General features: G+C 35.0%; 3 protein-coding genes across 15 annotated transcripts in view; 2 read left to right on the top strand and 1 right to left on the bottom strand.

Annotated features, from left to right (window-relative positions):
• Positions 1 to 25,252, bottom strand: part of CASK (calcium/calmodulin dependent serine protein kinase) — a 197,748-nt gene that overhangs the window by 81,475 nt on the left and 91,021 nt on the right. For 11 of the 12 annotated variants that reach the window (XM_061359328.1, XM_061359325.1, XM_061359327.1 and 8 more), the window contains one exon: positions 7,950 to 8,052. In XM_061359328.1, coding sequence (XP_061215312.1) covers positions 7,950 to 8,052 — 103 coding nt within the window. Of the gene's footprint in view, positions 1 to 2,329; positions 2,462 to 7,949; positions 8,053 to 25,252 lie in introns of those variants that run through there. The other variant, XM_061359336.1, reaches the window with a different exon arrangement.
• GPR34 (G protein-coupled receptor 34) lies at positions 9,591 to 13,629 on the top strand. Of its 2 annotated transcripts, none has more exons than XM_061359315.1 (2): positions 9,591 to 9,731; positions 11,441 to 13,629. In XM_061359315.1, the coding sequence occupies exon 2, from the start codon at positions 11,464 to 11,466 to the stop codon at positions 12,604 to 12,606; it is 1,143 nt and encodes a 380-aa protein (XP_061215299.1). In that variant the 5' UTR covers positions 9,591 to 9,731; positions 11,441 to 11,463; the 3' UTR covers positions 12,607 to 13,629. The 2 variants fall into 2 exon arrangements, with proteins under 2 accessions (XP_061215299.1, XP_061215298.1); XM_061359314.1 differs by having other exon boundaries at positions 9,627 to 9,737; positions 11,446 to 13,629.
• Positions 19,920 to 22,734, top strand: GPR82 (G protein-coupled receptor 82). Its single transcript, XM_061359313.1, has 2 exons — positions 19,920 to 20,304; positions 21,545 to 22,734. Exon 2 carries the CDS (start codon positions 21,578 to 21,580, stop codon positions 22,613 to 22,615), a length of 1,038 nt encoding a protein of 345 aa, XP_061215297.1. The 5' UTR covers positions 19,920 to 20,304; positions 21,545 to 21,577; the 3' UTR covers positions 22,616 to 22,734.

Genomic DNA, 25,252 nt, shown 5'->3' with positions numbered 1-25,252 from the left:
GATAATAAAAAATGTGTATATTTCTTCCTTCTTCCCTTCAGCAAACAATGTTTTGAATGAAAATTACTTTGCTGAGATTGATAAGCAAGAAAAATCCTTCATTATTTATATGCACTCATAAATATATTCAGAACAGAACAGTTTCTTGAAACTGAACATTAAACATCTTCCCTAAATTTTGCTAAGCAGGGTCTTGATGGTGGACAACAATTTCAGATTTTCTTTTCCCCTCTATTTCACTTCCTGAGCACAGTGCAAGAAAGTACAAAAACACTGGTAAAGCCATTGAATGTCAACAAATAGCAAACATAACTTGCAACAGTATGCTTACCAAAATTGCAGACAAAACATAATATGCGAGCTTTTCTTATGCAGCAGCCATGCACTGCCAGCACTCTGTGCATTATCAGTGACCTTCATAATAATTTTTTTCCTGAGACACATTTTTTTTTTCTAACAAAACAAGCTTCTTGAGGTTTTTGTTTCCTACTCTCTATGTGATAATGGACAAATCATAGCCTCTTGATATCAGAATGTGAGGCTGCATGTTTAATTAGCGCACAAGTGCTCTTACAGACAAACTGACAGACTTAGAAGCTCTGGTTAAAAACCACCACCCTTTTCTGATCACCCCAAAGTTTTTTTCTCCTCCCTTGGAAGTTGAAGCACGTAGATTACAAGTGTAAGAATTGGATCTTCATAGCCCTAGCTCAAAACCAGTATATTATAAAAATCCACTTCAATGAACTGCTTAATGTTGAGCAGAAAGAATAGGCTAGTTCAATAATAGGAAACATTCTACACAGCTGTTTAAAACCCCAAGAAACTGCTGCTGTAAACTGAATGAAAAATGGATGCTACTTAATAGCATGCTGAAAAACCAGTACTACTAAACCTTAATACTCACTTTCAAATTTAAAATGAGAGCTCTATAAAAACAAATGAAATGAGAAAGAAAGCTAGGCTAACTTAATAAAATCCTGCCATTTACCACTGTTAGATTATAATTACTGAAAATAATTACAGAATGATTTGGTTTCATAACCTTTTTAGTACAGACTACAGGATCCTGATACTTTCGATAGGGAGGTGATGGTGCTGTGAAAAAGCAAACCCAGGACGAACAGAAACTTAATTGGTTGATACTGAGCTGTCCATTTAAATAGGATAAGAAAATGTACATATGTGTGTATTAGAAACTTCAAAAGTCTAAAGCAGGTTCCGGGGCAGCTGTCATCCTCATGACGACAAACCACTGGGTTCATCAAAAGGAGCAAATGTTGCTTTTGAGGTTTTTCTAAAAAACTGACTTGAGCAATGACTGCTGCACTGCACTTCTGGGTCACACTTAGCTCAGCAAAATGAACGGCGTGCACATCTGCACGTACATTGATAGGGAATTTTCCTATGTTGCAACCACAACAACTGTAAGGTGAGCATCAGCAGCAGGATAAACAGAATCTGTAGACATCAAAGTTTTCTAAGATCATGGATACTCACTGCTCTTTAGACCAAATATCACTTCTGCTGAAAATTATCTAGTACAAAATTTGCCTCCTAAACTCGTGCAGTGTAAAATTTTAATATTGTTCCAAACAGTTCAGTTGTTTAAAATATTTTAGAAGCTTTTGAATTTTCTTTGGTGTTCTGGGAGAAGCTCTGCATCCTTTTGGAAGCAGCGTGAGACAGAATAGTAAGCAAAGGCATTTTTCTCTCTTTAGTAGGAAACTTCTGCCTTCCACAGGTCTTCTATTCCTCAGGATATAAGAACACTTATGGATATGTTTGAATGACTGCCCATAAAAATTACCATTGTTTTCTTTAAATAAATATTATACACATAATATTATTTATATAAATATTAAGTATTAATCATTATATAAATAATGCACACATGATTTTCAGTCGTATTTGTATGTGAGAAGAAATCATATGGAAGACTGGAATTAATTTTTTGTTTATATGCTTCTAGGTTTTTCTTAACTTTTCTAGAATAGCATTAACAGAAAATCATCACTATATGAAGACTCTGCAGTGGTATCCACTCGTTGTGATACTTGGATGCATCCAATTTATTGTAAATAAATGCCTACATCAAAGTATTTGCTGACCTAGGAAGCACTCAATGCCTGAATAGGTACAGACATTTGATATCATATTTCTAGAGGTAAGCTTTCTTATCAGCCAGTTTTGAAGCATGATGGTAGTCTGGAAATTCATAAAATTGCTAATTTTACTGATTTTTCCTGTGAATAAACAGAGACCTTCAGTCTTCAGATGTAGTCAATCTGACATCATTTACAAGCACCAAAGATAAATGTTGACTTACCTTTGATAATTTAGTTTCTATGACTCTTTCCATATTATTCCAGACAATAGGGCTATGCTTTCCACAAGAAGAAGAGTATATACAGAGACCCAATCAGATTTTGTCATCCCTAAGGCAGGGGATTGATGACCAAGATATCAGAAGGAGAGTCTTTCAACAGCAGTAGTATCTGAACGATGTATAAGGAAACAACTGGAACAAATAATTTTTAGGAAAAAAATGTGAGGTACTAATAAACATCACCATCTGACCTCTCATAATAGTGTAATAAGAAATATGTTCATAAATTAAGGAGTTTCTAAAAGAGTGGGATGTCCAGAATAATGTGGAAGGAATTGAAGAATCACACACAACAGATCAGCTAGGTCAATACTTCATGCTTTTAATTCCTTTCCACATTACTCCAGACAATAGAGATGTTTAAGGCAGGTGTACAGAGAGGATGAATAGGTTAAAAAAAAAAAAAAAAGAAAAAAAAAAAAAAGAGAGGGGGGAAAAAAAAAAGGCAATTCAGCTTCAGCACAGAAGACTGCCTGAAGAAAATGTAGAAAATGTATTTTAAAAGATGCACCAGCAGAGGACTGGATAACTGGATATTAGTGTCCAGAAAATGAACAGAGATCATACGTTAAACAGACAAATTATAATAACTGGTTCAATGGCATTTTCAGCCATATAACTGTGATGGAGGAAGTAAACCTAAACTGACTTTTAAATACATTAGCTTCTTGTAAATGCTCTCAAATTGACCCAGACGTGAAGTGGAATTTCTGAGAGACAGTAAACCACAGTTGTATGTTTTGTTGTTGTTGATTTTTTTTTTTTTTAAGTCTACCAGAGGTAAAAATTTGAAGACTCTCAAATTTTTTATTTTTTAGGAAAAAAAAAAGTGAAATTGTGCATTTGCTTTGGCAAAGAAAGAAATGCTACCATTTAGTAGAAAGGAGAATACTAGTGTAGGACATCAGTTTATAAACATTTACTTCTTGGAAAACAAAATAAAGATCTGCTGTATCATTCAGAAGATGATGAAAAGAAAAAAGTCTATACAGTGTACAAACACAACAATTCAAAAATATGTTCTTTAAACCAAGAAGATCCAGTTTAGTGAAACACTAGAACAGGTTGCCCAGAGAAGTGGTAGATGCCCCATCCCTGGAAGCATTCAAGGTCAGGTTGGATGGGGCTCTGAATATCCTGATGTAGTTGAAGATGTCCCTGATCATTGCAGTGGGGTTGGACTAGATGACTTTCAAAGGTCCCTTCCAACCCAAACTATTCTGTGATCACTTTTACATTGATGGAAAGAAAATATAAAAAAAAAGGAACTTAAAAGATCCCTCCCCAATTCCACAGTTTTACTTGCAGGGAAATTTATGGGAATGCTTTCTTCTACTATTTTTTGTAGTAACTCTAAAAGACTAGTGGATGAAGAACCAAGAACACTTGATATTTATGTGCTGTACTTCTATTAAGAACATACAAGATGTTTGCCAGGAAGCTGATGATGGTTGTGATAGGATACCTGAAGATACCATGAGATTCTGAAGCACCTTAGGGGGACTAACTAATAATACATACAAATCAATGCTGGACTGGATTAGCATCATACTTGTGACATTTTGCTGCTAAAGGTAAAAAGTGAAAAGGAGTCAGCTATCCATATATAAGACTTGACAGTACAGAACCTCATACAGTTATTTTTGCTAGTGGAAACCGGGAGAAAGTAAGTAGATTATGTGGAGGAAATAAGAAATTGTGGACTGAATGGCTTTTGCTCCTTCAGACTTTTATACCATATACTAGATAAAACCCCCAAGATTTAGCATCTGAGATATTTGATATCTGATAAATCTGATGTCACATTTATGTAAGAAAATATTGAGACTATTCATACCACATTCTGAAAGAAAGTCGTTTAAGGTAGAAGACAGAGATAGTAGTGTGAGATTGCTATATTCACTGACTTCCCAGAGGTTCCACTACTCCAGCTGCATAACCATGTAAACATGGACAGTTTGCTATCCACATCCCTGTTCCACAATAGAGTTCAGTTACAAATTATGATGATCTGTAACTACTGAGCATACTGCCAGAATTCCATCATAAAGTACCTCCTTCGATGCTTCAAATGAATACACTTAGCAAAACTTTCTCCTTCTGATATAAGAACTGCAAGAAGAGAGACCTTGATATTGGTAGCTCATGAAAAGAGTTTTCTGTAACTTGTAAGATGACACATGCTTTTTATTCATTGCATTGCAGCTTATGGACAAACACAGTGGAACTGGAAGTATTCCCTTACATTTTCCATTCTGGTCTTATGAAAAATTAGTTATGGCTACGTCTCCTTTTCTGGTACTTAATAATAATTAAATTACCCTAAAAAAAAACTCGACTGGGTTGTTAGCTGATAAAACAAAGTCATGTTCCTAAAATCTACTCCACAGACATTTTCATTAATGACATCTAGTATGACATCAGAGCTTGCTATCATAAGCTCCCTTACGTGTCTGAAATAATCCTCTATCTGCTCAAAAGAACACTGTAGTTATAATCCTTCTAAACAACACAAGTCTATCTTTGACTTACATCAAAAGATTGGGACTGGTCTACTTTCAATTCCCGAGGCTTAACTTATTTACAAAAATACCCTTTCTCACAAAAATCAGTTTATACACACTGGAAAAAAAAAAAAAAAAAAAGATGTCTTTTAAGTTAAAAAAGTTCTGTAATCCCAAAGAAAGCAAAATCTGGACCCTACAAGGCAGGCTTTGAAGATATTGAGGGAGAAAATTCCCTTTTATTTGTGTTGTCCTGGGCTACACACTATCTGTGCTTACCAAGCACAGCTATACCAGTGTAAAAAGGAAAGCAAAATGGCACAAACACATGAAAGCAAGAAAAAGTTTCTAGAACACTGGTAACCTCTGAATATTTTAGATACAGCAACTCCTATTTTAGGAGGAAAAGAGAGAGTAATCATCAGATATTGAAGAGCTTTTGCATAATGGCTGGGGTTTAGATAAGGGAAGAGTCCTGTCAGTTGAACTTTTCTACAGTTACATTACTTTCAGTGTTGACGTGCTTTTTCTAAAGGAAAGCTATTCTTTTTTGGTTTAAATGAGAAATTACTCCAAGCAACATAAAGAAAGAGAAAAGATTTCTGCTCTTCAATATCAGGGTCATTTACATAGTGATTTACACTAGTAATTAGTCTATTCTGCTAGGGTACTGCACTAATACACATTACCTAGATACAGAAAGATTAATAAGGATTCCACTTTCTGTAAGTATAAGGCAGTGTGTTTTCAGTGTTATAAAAATTTTAAGGTGTACTTAGCACTGAAATGACTTAGAAGCACGGGGGGTTTTAGGTCAGTAAAAGAATCTTAGTGCCATAATAGGTTTTACTTAATAGAGATTTTCCTTTTTAGATGTGCTAAACACCAAATATAGGAACTGCCATGCTGAAAGGGAAATAATTGACTATGTGAAGCTGAATTAATGTTTTTCACTAAAAGTTAGGAAAAGCATGTGAAAGTGCATTGGGTTTTATACTGCTCAAACCTATCTATACAGAGAGCTCCTATTTAATTTAGGAGACAACTGAAAAATAGGTACTGACTGTAACTTATTATCAGCATTACCAAACAAAACATAACCATAGGGCACATAGATAGCTTAAACAAATATGCAGATAAACATTTTTTTACAAGGAATTTATAGCCCAGTTCAAATAGACAGCATTGTTAACTTTCACATAACACCTATGGGGTGACATTGTAAAGTTGAAGAAATAAAATCTTGCAAGTGAATCATAGAAGTGCTGTAGATGGGACAATGCTTCAGGTAGGGAAGGGAAAAGAACTGCCGGACAACTGATGTAGTTTGTCATATAAGGATTTAAATGGAAGATGGGAAGAAGGAGATATGGAGTCAGGGAGAAATCTTGAAACAAGTAGTAGCACTGTGGCCTTCCATGGTACATAAATGAAGTGGAATTACTCTGTGTATCCGTGAATGCAAGAGGAACTTGAAACTGAAAGTAGCAAGTACTGAAAAAAAGATGCAAATTGGAAGTGACAGTTGAGAAAGAGTTAGAAAAAAAAAAATGAAAAAAGAATGAAGGTAGATTGATATGGCAGAAGTTGAGATGGATGAGGCAAGATACAGAGAATTATTACAGTGATGATGCTTAAGAAAGAAGCTTCTAGAAGTACTGTAAACAGAACAGAAGGAATGAAAACATTTTCACATAAAAAAGGAAAGACTAGACCAGCACTGACGACTGTGTGGAGGTTGAGCACATGAGCGATGTGTGGGATCACGGAACAGTGAATAGTAGCAGAAAAGAAAGGATATGAGAAATCTGGAGAAAAGCACAGGATTTTTTCCAAGTTGAACTTGAGGTTTCTTAAGAGACAGTTAGTAGTCTGAAAGAAAGTACACTATATCTGACTATCTTCAGAAGAGCAGCTGAAACAGAAGAAATGGATAGAGTTGCTCGGTGAAAATATGAAGAAGTGGGAGAATCATAAATAAAAGTGCAGGAACTCGCATGAAAAAAAGCAGTGGCTGAGGTACTGAAAATTTGAGAAACACAGGAAAAGTAAAGAAGGGAGTGACCTTTCCATTAAGGGAACAGTAGCTTAACTGAATGGGTATTCTCTTTGAAAAGATGTATCTAGGTCTCTCAGTAAGATACTAGGACATTTCAAGGGTATTAGTAACATCAGGAAGGGAATGGAAGCTGTTGTCATGCTTATGTTGGATTTGCTTTTTAATTTAAAAAGCATAGAAAAGCCAAGTGGATGCAGACCTTTAAGTAAATAGATTAAGAAATCTGAGTTTCTGAAGAAACATGGTACTAAGAGGAGGTTACTTGTTTTGAAGAAAAAAATAATAAAACTAACAAAATCTTTTGCTCTGGTCTCCTACTCTGGCAATGAAAGCACCAGAAAATTGATTGGGTCTTCATCTGTGTAGGCTGATAAAAGCGTAACCCTATTGTCTGGAACAATATGGAAGGCAGCTAGAGGAAATAAAATCCACAGAAAACAAAACACAGTCAAAAAATATACATATGCACCAAGATACTGATGTTTTATGCAATAATTACAATGAAATATTAAAACATAGAAAAGAGTCACATGTGAAAACTAGTTAGATTTTGCTATTAAACAGCATAGTGTTCTGACAGAAATTGCCTAAGAAACATTGGGGAGCATTGACAATGCTGTAGTACATCCTTAATTGCTTTCACATACATTTCAGTCCTGATAGCATTTTTATTTGATTGTTTTGTCAAGCATGGAAGAATTATGCCAAAGATTGCATTAAGGTGGAAAATTTTTTGCTCTTTTCAATTCTATTTTGATCAAATCAATGTAAGCTCCTATTAAGTAACATTTAGAGGGATTTAATAGTCAGTATATGTGTGCACTACATTACAAATTACAGGCAATTTAGCTTAACTGTGTGCATGTATAATGTTAACAAGTCTTTAGTGAAAGATTATTTTTGAGTTCTTGTTTTGCAGGCCAGTCTGTGTGAGAATAACCGAACTCTGCAATAAAACATGCATAATATTATATAACTTCAAAGGAAAACTTCTTACCTCCAGCAACTAGCCCGGACTCTCCTAACTGAATTGCTACCCCGAAGCCACCAAGCTTCACTGGGGCTGAATTCTCTTTTGAGGCAAGCAGTACACAGTGTGGCTGAAAAGACAAAAACCCAGAAAAATTATCTTATTATTTGAGAAATAGAATTGGCATTTTAGAACTTGATTTCATAAATTTGCAAACAGAAGCTAGTTCTCATTTATTTATTTATTTCGGTATTTCTTAATTTCAGGTATTTTTTTTCCCTGGCATGGTCTCATCTTTCTTCACTGGCTTCCCTTTCAATTGTGCCAGCCACAGCAATATTCTTTCAGGACTTACCAGGATTCACAAGGAACACAAAGTGAAATCATAATAAAATGGAAGTAAAAAATTAACACTTGTAATTTCTTTTTACTTTTCATACTTAAGCTTTCAAGGGGTAGGGTGGGGTGGCTGGGAATTGTTTAGGGTTCTGAACTGATTCCAGGCACAGACATCTTTTATTTTCCACTGTCTTTCTACTAGTGAGGTGTAACATATAAAAATGGAATAATATTACACAACAGTTTGGATGGATACTGACTGCTGTAGGATGAAGCAACATATAGACATAGTTTGAACACAGTTTAATATATAATACACATAGCCAAACTGCTACATTTGATACAGAATGACTTCCTGCCTCATTTTGCAGTCAATCATTATTTAAAAGGGAGAATGTCAATTATGTATACTGCTTCTTGAGAATACATTGCTGCTTAAATGACAAACCCTGCACCTCAAAATAGTACAAAAGAGCTACAATAAGCTCAATCTGACTACTTAAAATCATTATCTGCTTTCACCTATGTTTTCCTCTAAAAAGCTTCAATTATACAAGGCAATGACCTTCAAATAAGAATGCACAGAGCCTGTTTACAAGTATAGCTGAAATGTGCAGAAACCCATAAAAGCTTCATTCCTAAACAGATGATATAGTAATAAAATTAACATGGAAATTATCATTTCAAATACTAAGGAGAATACCAAGTCAAGACAATGTTCTTGAGATGATCATTAAATTTAGGCTACCATATATCAGGATTTCTAGAATCAATTTCTAAATTTGCAATTTATAAATGTAACTTTCAATCCCTTTCACCCTATTTAAAAATATTATTACCAGATGGTATTATCTCAGCACATTGTATCCCACTCCTGCCTCATTGAAATTCTTAAGCCACACCACTTAGGGCACTTTCACAATCTCTCATTGCTGCCATTCTGAGTGGAAAAAAGATCAACCTCAAACTTCTAACCCCAGGCAAGAAGGTAGATGGAACAACTACACCAACGCAAGCAAAATGTACCATTTTACCGTGGTGATTAATCAACTTCCATGACAATATTAAAAAGATGAGAGAATGCACCAACATAACTGTCATCCAAAAAGGAAGCCACTGACACTGCCCACCAGAAACAAAGTTTCTGAGAAAAAAAATAAAATAAAAAAATCCAAATCTCCAACTCAGAGAAAATTTTATTATAGAATGTCTCCCAGCAAACCCCAAATTAACAGCAAAATTGAGCTTTTCAATAAACTGCGTTTTGCTAGTTAAAACACATTTCAAAAAACCCCAGTTGCAACACTAGTTAAACTTCCCCTTGTTGCTAATTGTACTATGTCAGCTGATTCTTATCACTTTCACAGAGAAGCTGGTGATCTAGCTTTCTAATAAGAGGACTTGCATGTTACTCCTCCCTGTCTTCACTAGTGGTTTTGAAAATCAGCAGAAGTTCTCAATATATAAATGGTAAGTGTCTTCTTTTATACTTTACCCATATTAAACCAGATTTCTATTAAAATGTCATTTAACTGCAAAGGTACTACTAACCTTCGAACTCTTTCTTAAATACACCTAGGGTTAAAAGCATGCCTGTTTGCTTCCAGGTGACAAAACTTATGGTAGTGAAAAGTTACATTTCTAATGCATGTGCAATGTAATAGATTTTTCACTCTCATTGACCTAAAACTTGTAAATACTTTGCAAGTTATGATGTCAATCATTTCTACAGAAAAGCATCATAACAAGAAATTCTCGCAGTAGATAGGTTTCGGGATGTATTTGAAAGCATCAGTTTTTTTTTTTAATGAAACTTTCAAAATTACATCTTGCCTGGACAATATGAAAACAGGAATACTTTTTAAACTGCTAACATATTGTACAAATTTAATACATTTGTGCGGTCAATCTACACAGCACATTTAAAATATTTTAGTCTGTCCTCTCAATAATGCAGATTCTGTATGTGCATTAATTCTTACTGAGATTTTTATCTAAAGTGCTGCCATTTTCACTGCTGCAGCCATGTCACACATTTAAATGTAAATTTGCATTTTTTAGACCTAGCATGCAAATGAAAAACTATTTTAACACCAATTCTATAGTTTTTGTGGGATTAGGAGAAAAAAGCTTGCTCCTTAAAAATGAGAAAATCAAAGCAAACTTATTTATGGAATCTTTTATCACTATGAAATATAAACTGAGGACGAAGTTGTATCATTACTAATCAGCCAACCATCACTCTAAACAGCTAGTTCTGATTCTGCTCTCTTAACCACACACTTTTTTGTTTTTCCTTCTTTGGTCAAAACTGATTTGCAACTTCTACATTGTACCTTCCTGGTCAAAAGTAAGCTTAGTGAAATTAAAAACTTTGAAATTAAAACAAAGGAAGCAACGAAAACAAGGTAAATGTGAAAACAGTGTTACTGCATTAATGTGACTTCCAACTAGTATTAGTTTCTTTGCATAATATTGATTTGTGAACAGTTAAGGAAAAAACACATTTACATGAAGATATAAAATATTAAAAACAAGCTCATAGTGTTACTTCTAACATTACATAGACAAATAAATATTAATTTACAATTGCTTTTCTAGTTGAAAACTTGTGACTTGTATGGGAGAGATCCTGGGCACTTATTTAAAATTAATACTGATGAATTTAGAATTGTTTTGACATATTTCTAAGTACTTTGTATCAACACTGAGAACACTTAGCTATGCTTACCCATTCTTGCATCTTAATTAAAAAGTTTTCTGTGTTAGAAAGACAAATCCTAATGTCTGAACTTAACAAAATTATTTGTACTTATAGAAAAACAAAAAAAAAATTAACTTATAAAGTCTGTAGCAAACCGTAACAGTTGATTTTGAAAACAATAACAATTATAAAGATATAACTACAAAAATGGTTGTGTGAGTACTCTATACCATCTGTTCTCGTGTACTTCTTGTTAACTAAAACAGGGAACTGGTTATTCTAGATTTACACTCTATCATGATACCTATCTGAAAGTCCTTCTACTCAGCTACAATGATACTTCGGTGCATTTACTTGTTTTGGTGATTTCCTTTAATGTTTACATCACGTAAGACTGTATGCAATAAGCAAACAAACACATGAAAATGATCCAGTGGTGATTTAATTTTTACAATTTCTCTTTGCACTCCTACAGAACAGCTAAAAAAATCCTCACAAATGATGGGTGCAGCTTCAGCTGATTTACTGACCATTATTCCATACAAGGAGGACTTTTGGAGTAACCTACCTAACTTAGCCATAAATGCCTCAGAAATTCAAAACAATGCCACTTGTTCCTTAGATGACAACTCACTGTCACTTGCTTTGATAGTTTTTTACTCTATTATTTTTGTTGTTGGATTGGTTGGAAATATTATAGCCCTGTTTGCTTTCCTGTGCATTCATCAGAAAAGGAACTCTATCCAAGTTTACTTGCTAAATGTAGCCGTTGCAGACCTTCTGTTGATCTTCTGTCTTCCCTTCCGAATACTCTATCATGCTACCAAAAACACCTGGCTGTTTGGACTGATTTTATGCAAGATTGTAGGAACTCTATTTTATATGAACATGTATATTAGCATAGTACTGTTGGGATTAATCAGTCTAGATCGTTATGTAAAAATAAATAAGTCTGTGAAGCGCCCTAAAATGTTAACTACTAGACGAAGTATACTTATCTGTTGCGTGGTGTGGGCAATCGCACTAACAGGATTTATAATAGTAGTTGCACCATCTTTCTTCAAAAGCGAGAACAGCAATTCTACTATGTGCTTTCATTACCGAAATAAACACAATGCAAAGACAGAAGCAATTTTAAATTATGTTACTGTAATCATTTTTTGGATAGTTTTTTTCCTTTTGATACTTTCATATGTTAAAATTGCTAAGAACCTCCTGAAAATTTCGAGGAAAAGAGCAAATTTTCCCAATGCAGGAAAGTACACCCAGACAGCAAGGAACTCCTTCATTGTGCTCATTATTTTCACCATCTGTTTTGTTCCTTACCACATATTCCGGTTTGTCTACATTACATCACAGTTACAAAATCCATCTTGTCATTGGAAGGAAATCATTCACAAATGCAACGAGGTGATGCTCATATTCTCATCTTTTAACAGCTGCTTAGACCCAGTTATGTATTTCCTAATGTCCAGAAGCGTCCGTAAGACTGTATTCCAACTTATCTGCAGAAGACTTCATGGAGATTCAGGCCTAGCACTGGAAAGTACTTCAGAAATAAAACTTGGACAATATACACAAGAGCGTTTTTCTACTACCACTCCCTACTCAAGTTCTTTAAAGAAGAAATCTCTGATTTGATTGTTTAAAGGAATTGATAATAATTTCTTTCTGTTGCTTCAGGATTTATATCAGTTCATCATCACATCAATTTAAGATTACCAAATGCTATGCTGTACAGCTACTAATCCTGGTCTGTCTTTCTTCCTGGTAAAAAAAAAAAAGAGAACTCTTACTTCTGTTTGTGAAAATAAGAAGTTGCTTTTCAGAAGTACTTCACTCTTGTTTATCCAAGAAAACAAAATAGGAAGTTCTCCGACATCTTCTGTTGGACTAAACTAGAACACTAACTCTTTAAGGAGATTTCCATGAAGTGGATTGAATATGTATAAGGAATCTTGTATATAGACATTAATATAACAAACTTCTGTATTTAAATAATGAATTTTGCAAAAAATAATGTGTCCTATGCAAAAGAGCTATATAAATCATTACAGATTTTATGTACTTCTCTGTTTTAATTGGTTTCAAATACATCAGCATTTTAACTACATTTATAGAAGTATTTTTTCCAGAAAATATTTGACAGCTCAGTAACATGCATGGTTTGAAAATGAGGAAGAATACAACTGCCATTAATTCAGTTATAATTACAGAAGATACACTTAATTTTCTTAAATAGCAAGCATTTTATCCCAAGAACAACTTAAAGGCTAGAAAGGTGAACCGATTAAACACTAGGTGTTAAGCTCCATAAAATAAGGATTTATTATCCTGAACACATACAAGCAGTATGGCTCAAGTAACCTGATGTAAAGAAGTCAGTTTTAATATTACTACCAGTAACTTCTCTGATGGATCATGTCACTTTTTATGCCAAACCTGTGTCAAAATTTGTGCATTTTTACTAATTCTGTACAATATTCTGGTTTTACAAAAGTTACTCATAATACTCATACTGAGCTAAGTAAACATAACACTTCTGCAATATAAACTTGGCTTAATTTTTATGTGATTTTATTTCATTCACTTTTGGTGAAATTGGGTATAAATATGTCAAACGAATTACAATGATCAGCCAGTGGGGTTTTTTGTTGTTTTTTTTTTTTAAACAAAAAAAGGGTAGGATTTCTTAATGTTTGAGAGAGATGCCTATGAGCATGTAATTTTTATATAAGTACAATGGTAACTGGATTTTTTTTGGCAAGTAAGATATTTGTATGATGACTTCTGATTGATTCTCACAATAATTGCATTGTATTTTTTCATGATCTTTATCATCTTGTCATCTTTTTGTGTGTATGCTGAAGTAAGAACTGTTTTGGCTCTGTAAAGTGCATGGAATAGCATGTTCCTCATCCTTTGCAATTCTGCTATGCAGTATAGTAGTTCTACATAGTTAAAACAACTCTGGGAAATCTAGTGGAGTTTATAAACTGTCATTTCACAAGATATATACATTATCTTGTCATTCTTTCCTTGCCTGTATTTTTTCTACTATAAGTAGTTGATTAATGACACTAGTCACCAGGCCAGGGTGGGAACATGGGAGAGGATGGACACGAACATCTCAGTGCAGCTTGAACAGAATTTGAATTCTAAAATTCTTTTGAAGGAAGTGTTCTGTTAAAACCAGAGTTTTCATTTATAAAAAATACGATTCCTGAACACTACATGGTTGCAAAAATAGACTAAGAGCTCTTCAGAAGATCAACAGTACAGGGCTTCAATGAAACAAATGAGACTTTTAAAGCCAGAGGCAAATAGGAATATGTTCCACAGGACAAAAAAAAAAAAAACAAGACCTTAGTATTCTGGGCATACTTTTGTAAAATATGTAATACTTATTTGGTTATGATAATATTATTTTGGAAGCAACTAAATACATGAAAAGACAGCAGGAAAATAGTCACAGTACCAGTTCAAGATTCTGGTCCATCATGTGAATAGTATTACGTGGGCTTTTTTGGTTTTTAATGATTTTAACAGTGTAATCTAGTTAGCGTGTTCTTATTTGTATTGATCAGATGGGTTCTGCGTGACAGCTGTTCTCTACAGATTGTAGAGAAGGAGCACCAAGGAAGCTATGCACAGTCTCAATGGACAAGGTTTCAGAAAAACAAAGTTTTAGAAGAAATATTGAAAAGTTACACTTTGCCAGGACTACACAATACACTAAACATTTCAATATAGAATCATCTTTCGCTTAAATCAGCCTCTGTGCATAAGCAGCAAATATGACCCAAATTTTACAAAGACATTTCAGATGCTAGGAGCTTGTATTAGGCAAATTCGTAGCACCTATAAAGACAAATAAAATTAGGCAAGCTTCTATGTATAAGGCACACTAGGCAAAAGCAAGTAGATTTGTTTGAGGGAAGCCACATCCTAGAAAAATCAGTAACAGAGTAGCTCTGTGGAAGAGCTGAGAAACGCTGGGGTAAAGGTGATACGGTGTAATTGGACTTCAGCAAAGTCATTTAACGAAGGCTCTAAGAAATGCTAAGATGTTAGATGTTAATTCTTGTTTTAGAAATGCTTAAAAATTGGAAAGAAAGCTTAGAAATACATAGTCGTTTTTCTTCATAATATTCCCAGAGAACCTGCAAATAGGTATATTTACGAACACATTGAATACTACGATCTGGAATGAGTGAGAGTAAGAAGATGACAAAGTTTTCAAACAACACACAGTTTTTCAGGGTGGTTAAGGCTAAAAAAAATTCAAGATATAACTCTGCTCAACAGCAATGAAAGAGCAAAGAGACTGTTAAAATTAGGAGGAAAAACCCGAGAAGTCGTAATTGTGATAGTAATTTATATGACACAGATTCTATACAGACTACATTAATCAACTCCTCACCTCAGAAATGAAAATCTGAAAGGGAACACAACTGTGTAACAGCAGGTATGGCACAGAAGAGGGGAACTGGTATGACTGTACTATCTTTATCAGAGTATGACATTAATGGAGTAGCAGTTAGAACAAAAAAACAACCTTAAAAAGCAATGAGACAAGTGAAAATACTGATGAATTTCTACAGCTATGTAAATCATTGCTTCAAGATGTTAAAAGTCGGATGTATCAACTGGCTTAGAACAGGATCTGAAACCAGACAGCACTGTCATGTAGGAAACATCTTCCCCTCTCCCCCAGTTTATTAAACTCTACCTCAAACCATGAATTTTCTTACTTTTACCTTACCAATTCTCTCCCCAGCCCACTGTTAGGGGAGTAAACAAGCAGCTGTGTGGGGCTTTGCTGCCTGCTAGGATTAAACCACAACAACCCATTTTACATCTAACATGGCGCTCAAAGGGCTCACAATAACGACAGATTTGACCACAGTATGTACAAGGGAGCTGGAGAGAGCATCAGAAGCAGCAGCCTGTTCTGCAGCAGAGCAGCCACAAGAACAGGAAGGGGAGAGACAAATCATAAACAGGTTTGCACACTTTTACCCCCCCCGATTCTCCTCCCACTGAGGGGGACTGAGTGAGTGGCTGAAGGGCTTACCTGTCTACTAGGGTTAAACCACAACATCAACTTTTATTTTCACACTGAAATTAACTGTAATTATGGCTTTAACCTGAAGATTAACATTTTTCAACGGGGCAGAAAAGCTTTTTGTTGTGTTTTGTTTTTTCTGGTTTTTTTTTTTTTGGATAACATAAGAAAATTTAGTTGAACAATTTCCCTCACAACATCAATGAAACCACAAAAGAGGAGTGCAACTTACATCACTGATAAACAAGTGAGAGTCATATTAGACCTGGAGATAGAAAGTTCCCATATGGATGCTTTAATTTAATGCTGTCTTTGAAACCATATACAGAATCAGGGTGGAGAGGAGGGAGTTGTGTTGCACAATACGAAGTAAGTATATGGAGAAAAAGAACCCACTGATAATGTTTTACCAATCAAAATATTTTCAACTTAATCTCTGTAGCACTGAGAACCCACTGCCACCTTTTTTTCCATCCCTTAAACAAAATCCCAACTGTCAAATCCAAGAGAAAGGAGAAGGTGCTACAAAGCTGTTGCCATTCACCGCCTGTAGAATGAATCAGTAGGAAAAAATCCTCGCAGAGGAAGTTGCTTTTACTGCCACATTTCAGCTTTTCAGTTTTGCTTTATTACTTTTGCATTTTCACAAAGGCTTAAGAACCCGGAAAAGGCAAAAAGCTGTTACACACAAACATATTTAACTTGGAAAAACACAAATGATAGAATGGTGCTAAAAAACAGAGAAAGCTTCCTATTTGACTGTGATGATCAACAAGAGTTTTTACATTAAAAACAGATTTCTGAAATTAAAAGTGAAATATGCCATGACCAATACACAGCCACTGCTTTTTTAGAAGCAAATACAAAGAGACCTCTGGGGGCTGTACAAAGAAAGTCACTGGGGAAAAAAATATAAGAATAAATATGTTGGAAGATTATTTTTGTTAGTACTCTTAACTTAAAGCTAAATTTTCCTGCCTAAAAGACATTTGGTTTGTGTTTTGCCTATGTAAAACAACTACCCAGAGCCTGTGAAACACTTAACTTTGCATATTTTATGACAACCAAAGAGCTGAAGCTATGATTATAACATATCCCCATTCCTACATCCCTAAGGATGTCACAGTTACACCGCATATGCTTGTAATTCATCAAATAACGTTAAGAACATTCCATTCTAGGACTATTTTGCTGAATCTAAACTGGTGAAAATAAATCATTAGTAAACAACAAGCACAGAGTCAACTCAAACCTGCTGAACAATTTTATCTTCACTGATGCAGCATAGTCAACAAGAGTAGATTTAAACATGATCTTAGATGATTTTGCTTTGATAATTACTTCTTACAATATGCAACACATAGTGACTAGAGCTAAAATCCTCGTTATATCAAGTCAGAAGAGCTGCCCACACACTGGGTCATGCCTACATGGAAAGCTGATGAGGAGGCAGAGAAGAGCCATGGCACTCTGCAATAACTCTCCCATAAAGAAGGCGAGCTGAAAATGGTTATTTTGTAGTACATCTGCCTTAGAATTTATGCAGTGAAAAAAACCTTCCAATTGTAATGTTTTAATCCATAACAAAACGAAGCACCAAAGCTCTAGGCAAGCTACTTGATAATTTTTTTTTAAAGAAAATATGGATTGCATTTGTGTAGTAGCCAGTGCATCTTAAAAGACTTCTCTTAGTATTAAATGCCATACAGTAGTTCAAATTCCAAGTATATGAAATTAAATCTCAAAGGCTGCTGCGTGTTTGGTGAATGCTATACCTTTGCTCAGTATGATTCATCCTCAGTGTCCATAGTAGCCATGCCCAGGGTCACACACTTTTATGTGCCCTACCCTCAGCAGTTGCCTTCCATCCTTCAAGATACAGAGACTGAGCGCATCTCTTGGGTCTTCCACAGCACAGAGAACCAGGTTTGCTAAGGGAGCCATAGGTAACGGAGCTGCTACCTTTTTCCATTCTATAAGAAGCAACTGGCACCAACAGATTGTATGCTCTGTTGCACAACAGGAACAGTCCTGTTCTCCACTTTGTAACAGGCAGGAGATAAGGGATTGCTTGAGCTATGTTCTATCATCTCAAGCAGGCAGAAGGAACAGGAAGTGGCCAGGCAGCCTGCAAGTGGATCTTGCTGTCATATATAATTATATTACAATACGTGCTAAGTATGGGTTATAGAAGGCTAGCTTAAATACCCTTCACCCCTTAGAATGCCCCTGGTTTTGTGGTTTCAGGCCACAAAATAATTTGCCTTCATACACTGGCAAAATGCAACATATGCTGCCTACTGGCATATAAAATCTAGTAATATGTTTAACTCAGAAAGTGACCAGTAACTTAGAGTACAGAAAATATAAATAAATGAGAAGAAGAATGCACGTGAAAGTCATTATGATGAACTTAAGAGTGAATTGTATGAAAGATGCACTAGTACCATTTGAATATCATCAAGTATATTTTACATAAAATATGCCAATCATAACTTAGGTGAATGGCAATAGTTCACTAAAAGAATAATGAAGGTGATCACTATAGCTTAGAACCAATATTTCTGAAGTTTTGTGTTTGGTGTGGGGGTTGTTTTTTTGTGTGTGTTTGTTTGTTTGGTGGTGGGTTTTTTTTTAAACCCCACATATAATATCCCATTCCTTTTTTACTCATCTCACTAATCAGTTACAAAATAAAATGTGATAGAGTGTAATTCACTATAATAACCTATTATAATAGGATGATTCAGTGAAAAATGTAGCATTATCTCTTTCTACAGCAAGGGTTATGGTCACTGAATTATAAATACTACAGGCTACAGTTAATAACCAACTGAATAACAATAATAATGAAAAAACCCTGCTAAATGCAATTGCTCACACTATTGTTCAACATGCCTCCTGTTAGCAAATGTTCAGGATATGCATGTTTAAACCCGGATGGAACACCACAGTAACAAGGACTTCTAAGACTACTTAAGAGACTATAAATATTTAATTAATACAAGACTTTTTCCATTAGAACAAATTTTAATATAATTATACATTTAAAAGTGGAAAAATGAAAACAAGGTATAAATACATCTAACAGGAACAAGAATTGAAGCACATGCAAATTACAGCACTACAAACTGATTACTAATACTCCACAGCAAGTTTCTCTCACTAAAATTTAATCTTAAACAAGATCAACTATGCAGTATAAATAGGAGGTCAGCACACCAGTGAATCATTTTAGTACAAAATAATAAAATTAATAATGAGACTGAACAATACAATTCATAGAAGATCCCTGAAGAGAATTCCTACGGTGTATGCTTAAACATAAAGCAAAACTAACAAACCAAGAACCTTATCAAAATTGCAGAAGTTTTTATATGATATCTACTACGGTAAAGGAACTTATTTATAGCTGTAGAAAAGCCGTATCTGACAATCACAGATGTATCAGAAGGAAATTCAAAGGTCTCAAGTTCTGCAGAACCAGACAGAATTTGACTGATCTGTGATTATACATTCCCTGTGGAGGAAGGTAATTGTCCTGTGTACACTTCTGAATCATTTACATAAAATAACATTTTGTGGACACAGAGTCAGTTTTACCCAACTGATGCTCAGAATGCATCAGCTGTAAATTATTTCTACACAATACATCACCAGACTAGAGAACTGAGATGTGTTCATTTGGTCACCCACATGAGGACAGACATGGTTACAGCACTGTTACATGTGGGCTTCAGGAATAGAAGCCAGCTTTGCGGTAGCTCTTTGAGCTGAAGAACAGTTAAACATAAGAAGTGAAAATAAGAAATTTTCATGCATAAAATAGCAACTCCCCTTTCCCTCCCCCCACTTCTAGGAAGTGGGCAGTCCTAAAGAGAACAAAAGTAACAATTCCTCCACCCCCCTCAAAAGAACTATATAAAGGACAGTAAGGTGTTTCTGTGCCATACCTACATGATCAAAGAACTGTTACAATCCCTCTTCCACACTATCTCATTCTTTTAATTTCTCTAATGGAGCTGCATCCTGACCTAATTTCAAAGTCCTTTTTTTGCACAGATTAACATCATCTTGGCTGAACTTTAAAGGCCTATCTGCTTTTTGACCCTGTAAAAGAAAAGTGCACAGTCTGAAAACATGTCAGAGAGATACTGGTCTAACTATACTTTCCAGATTCAAGTATCATGCTTTTCAGTGCAACAGTGGAGATAAAATAGAAGTAAGAAAAATCTCCTCTCTGCAAAGGAAGGTTCCTGCAGCTTGTGTAGGTAAGCTTAAAACTACTACTTCTTTGTTTCACCTGACAAATTTGGGCATTGATACAAAAATGATCATTAGATTTTTTAAATGACTTAATTAAAAAAATCCTTTGTTAATTTAACTCAATTGTACTGAAAGAATTTACTGCACTTGGTTCAACAATCCATACGAGACTTTGTGTACACTAAAACGCAACAGCTATAAAAGCTGATTTGTAACTTGTTATGTATGGTCTACAGCATAATTTTTAAAGATGACTTTTACAACTTTCTGCTATCTTATCAACCTTGTGCCTGGGCTTTTCACTGTAGCGCTACACAGAATTCTCTCTGATATCCAAGTTCATCTGGTTACAGCTATTAAAAAAAAATAAATCAGTCTAAGTCTGAAATATTTTAATTTTCTCAATATGATTTTGTATGAGACAAAAGCTAACTACGATGTACTTCACTGAAATAGTATCTGTATGACAATAAAACCTTTCTTCAGTACAGGCCAGTAAGATGAAATGCCAGTTTTTATGCGTAGTCATTGTAAGAGCTTTGATATCTTATTTTTAGTTGGAAGCTAGGAAAAGATGGAAAACTGAACTTGGAAAGAATAAATATATTGCCATTTTCAACAACCATTTTATACGTTGAAAAATACAGACTGAATTATTTATGCAAAATGCATGTGCAAGATTAGAGCTCTGAATAAAGTAACATTAGATACAGACATCAGCAAAAAAATAGATGCATCTAGCCAGAATCCCGCATCACGCACAGTTTAATTTGTACTTAAGCGGAGATACTGGATACTCCTCTGCATTTTGGCAGTTAAAGTCATTCTTTGCACTTATTTTGCCTATTTAACTTAAAATAGCCTAGAAGTGGTTTCCAAAGTAGGTTACAAATGTTTCATAAGATTAAGAAATAAACTAAGAACACACAAATTATTATTACAGCCTAGCTTGAACCTTCTGTTTCCTAATTTATTTTGTTAGAGTCTATGCATGTCAAAGCTATGGGGTTTAACATCACGCAGCTTTTCTTCACAAAATCTCAGTGGAAGAGAGCACCCAAAAAGTAACCTTATGCAAACTCAAGATGGTAGCCCCAGAGAACAAACAGTAGTTAGTAACACTGTAAAGCTGGGGTGGGGGGTGGGGAGGGGGGGGGGGGGGAAGAACAGTTAAAATAAGGGAAATGAATAAAAGAGATGTTAGATGCACATTACAGAAGAATAATTCTTTTAATTCTGTTTCAGCTCTGATCATTCATTCAGGAAAAACCAGCATAAATGAGAAATTCAACATGTTTTCTTCAGCCATCACCAGCTACTACTGTAGCTCTACCAGTCATCTACTCTTGCCTATTTCCTGCTGGAAGTTTTGGAAATATTCTTGCTGCTTGGATATTTTCAAGGCAAGCACACACAAAAAGAACACAATACATTTACCTGGCAAACCTCGTCACTGCAAATTTACTTATATGTAGCACAATGCCATTTCTGGCTGCCTATTTTGCAAGAGGGTACCAATGGACTTATGACTGTGTAGCATGCAGAATAGCAAATCACCTTGGGACTCTTATTATGCATGTCAGTATGTATGTTACAATTATAATTTTATGCTCAATTGCTCTAAGTCAGTATGCAACACTGAAGAAAAACAGTGATGTACAATACTCTCAAGCAGTTAATGAAAACTTCTACAGATGTGTACTTGCAAAGTTTCGTCAGCCAAAATTTGCTAAATATTTGTGCATCATTATATGGCTTATTGTGCTCTGCATAACAATAATAGCTATAATACATAATGTCCAGGCAAGGACCAAGGAAGAATTTCACAGATGCTACAACATCAGGGTAGAAGCTGGTGAATTCGCTGCAATGATTGCAGCTTTTCTTGCCACTTCATGTTTTTTTGTATCTTTTGTGACAGTGGTGTTGTCATACTATTCTCTTACCAGACATCTGAATAAAATACAGAAAAATACGTGTATTGGAGAAAAACATCTAATTTACAGTACAGTGAAAAGAAACATTTTTGTCATCCAGATGATACTAACTGTCTGCTTTCTTCCGTATCATGTTTTTAGGCCAATTTTTTATGTACTGCTTACAAATAATGACTGCCCAAGGTTAAACTATTTAGTGGAAATTAAGAATTTCCTTACTTGTCTTGCTGCTGCTAAGAGTAGTTTAGATCCAGTTATAACCCTTCTGTTAGATAAAACGTTTAAGAAAAGTCTCTATGGCCTGTTTACAAAAGCCACACCACCGGAACACCACAAACGTAAAACTGGTATTTTCACTGAAGAGACTCTCAAAATGTGAGGGAATATGGAAAGGTTTCATTAGCATATAAGTAACAGTAAACTCATTTTGACTACCTATAACCAGACTTTGGTATGAAATGGTAACTATTTAAATAAAATTACAACAGATTACATGTATTTTTTCCAAATGATTTGCTTGCTATATCAACATTAGCCATAATAAATCCCATGTGTATATCCAAGTAATTTATACAGTGAACTGTGTAAACACCTTTATCCATGCAAAAAAGACAATGCAAAAGACATTTTATGTTTGACCTATGGACAGTGGAAGGCAGAAACTAGGCTGAAGTTGCTGACCCGGTGCTTTTTTATTATCAATAAAAGAGTCCCAGGATTTGGACACAGGTTTCCTTTACAAAAAAAGGGTGAACAAAACACAGATGTTTTCTCTGCAATTACTGAATCACATATCACAGGCCTAAAGAAGCGGGGACAGAAAGCTATGAAATACATTCAAGATTAACATGTATTTTTTGTTCATGAGTATTTAGATAGAAGGTTGATTCCTTGTTTCTTTTTTTTTGTTTCTTTTTTAATGGGGAATTTCAATAATCCTAGTTTAACCTTGTGAGGTCAATTCTACAGTTTAATTAGGAAGGCATAAATGCTTATTCTTTACAGGTATCTAAAATATATTCAATGATAAACATTAATGATTATTAACAGTATAAGAGCAGTGCAAAATAGGAGATTTTGTGGTTGGGTTCTAACTGTAGAAGTTAGAATGTTATGATGACTTAAGTGGAGATTTCAGTTACTTAGAATCATTTCTGTAGAAGATACTTAAGACTACATAATGGTCTTTTCCCTTGTACAATCTTTGCAACTGAGATCAAGAGTTCACAGAGTGGAAAAGTGTTATGAAATGTTAGATATTCTGAGAAATCCTACCACTCACCCAAAACTTCAAAATAGTGATGAGCAATTCTGTCTTCCCATCCCCACTACTGAGTTCTATAACACGTACACTAAACAGACCCAAATGTCAGGAAACACAAAATACGAGTTCGTCTCTAGGGGAGACCCCAGGACTTCATCTCATCTGACAGCTGCTTTGTATTTTGCAGAAGTTAAATGAAATTGCAAATGAAAAAGACAGAAAATCACAGGAATGTAGTCCTTCATTTAATACAATGTTACCCATAATAGAATTTAGTGATTCCCTCTTTCACAGGATACCCACGTGGTGTTTAGCATATGACTTACGGAAAAGCAGAGGTGGGGAGCTTCAGGGTCTAGACTGAATGAGGGAGTGCTCCTCAGAAAAACATGGCCAGATAGGACACCTTAATTCTACCCTGCTATTGGTTTCACAGCCTCAATAACATTTTAACAATTTAATTTGTTACAAAATCCTCACACAGCAGGTGGTGTTGGATCTCAATGATAGGTTCTAGAAAATACAGAAAAAGCATCAGTGGTTACTGACCGTTCTCAGAGAGCATAAAATAGGTTCCATACCAAAGTGAGAAGAGTAGAACGAAAGAAACATGCAACAAATTTCTTGGTTTGGATATTCAAAGATTGGAAACAGCACCTGGTCTTAAACAACAGCTTATATTCTGGTTATTTTTTACATAGTTACATAAACACTTACATAAACACACAAACACCTATGTACAAGCCCTACTCAGTTTCTAAAAGCAGAAGTATAGGAATCTTGAACTCTACTGGCAAAATCTGAAGTGCCTAACTACAAGTAGTTTAGGCAATTAACGATAGAAGTGGTAACTGACTGTGCTGTCACAATTCATGTGGTTAATTAAAGTTCTGTATAGTGCATAAATTAACATGCAAATCTATCCACAGATCAAGTCTCAGGTCACCTGGACCAACTGAGATTTGTGGATGCCACACAGCACAGTGTATAACACTCAGTCCTACTCTCTGGAAAAAGAAGGCAGAATCTGTATATTTTCCCCCCAGCAGTTTTATCTATTTGAATGATCACATGTTGGAAACAAATGTTCATATCTACTGAGATAAACCTGTAATAAAGATTTTGGATGTCTACAGTTAGCCAGCAAGTTTGCCCTGACTCTAGTTGCTTGCACACCTATCATCTTACTGATCACAGAAACATATAGAAGCACCCAATTTATACGGATATCATAGAACAAAGTTGGAGCATTTGGACCTAACTAAGGATAAAACCCCTGCAACTGTGATTAAATCACTCTTGTGTCTGTTACATTAAAACTTATTTTTCTAAGAGGAGCTCTGCAACTATGTAAAATACTACATAAGCATCTCAATATAGGCTAACTGCAGACTGACTGTAAAAGCTCTCAATATTTTACTGATGAAAAAAAAAACCATCCGGTTGAAGTTATTGCAAAAATGAACAGGTGAAAAAATCTGCAATAAACACTGAAGAAACACACTTTTTATAGAACACTGTCCTGCTTTATGAGTTATACAACACTTAAACAGTCTATTTCTTGAGCTGAATCACATTCTACTCCAAGTAACTAGCACAGAAGTCTTCTACCAAGATCAGCGTCAGTCTTAATAACAGGTAACTCAGTGGAACTGTCAAAACAAGACAAAGCAACTTTCTCGCATGCTGAGAATACAGCAACTTAAAATACTGATTGCTGATCAAAAGCGATTATCCTAAATGTACAGTGAT

This window comes from Neopsephotus bourkii, unplaced genomic scaffold (assembly GCF_033783945.1).
Source record: "Neopsephotus bourkii isolate Nb327-2 ecotype Australia unplaced genomic scaffold, CSIRO-AGI_Nbou_v1 NB_962, whole genome shotgun sequence".
NCBI classification, from domain to species: domain Eukaryota; kingdom Metazoa; phylum Chordata; class Aves; order Psittaciformes; family Psittacidae; genus Neopsephotus; species Neopsephotus bourkii.
The sequence above is the reverse complement of the archived record's forward strand: the minus strand, read 5'-3'. Positions and strand labels throughout refer to the sequence as shown.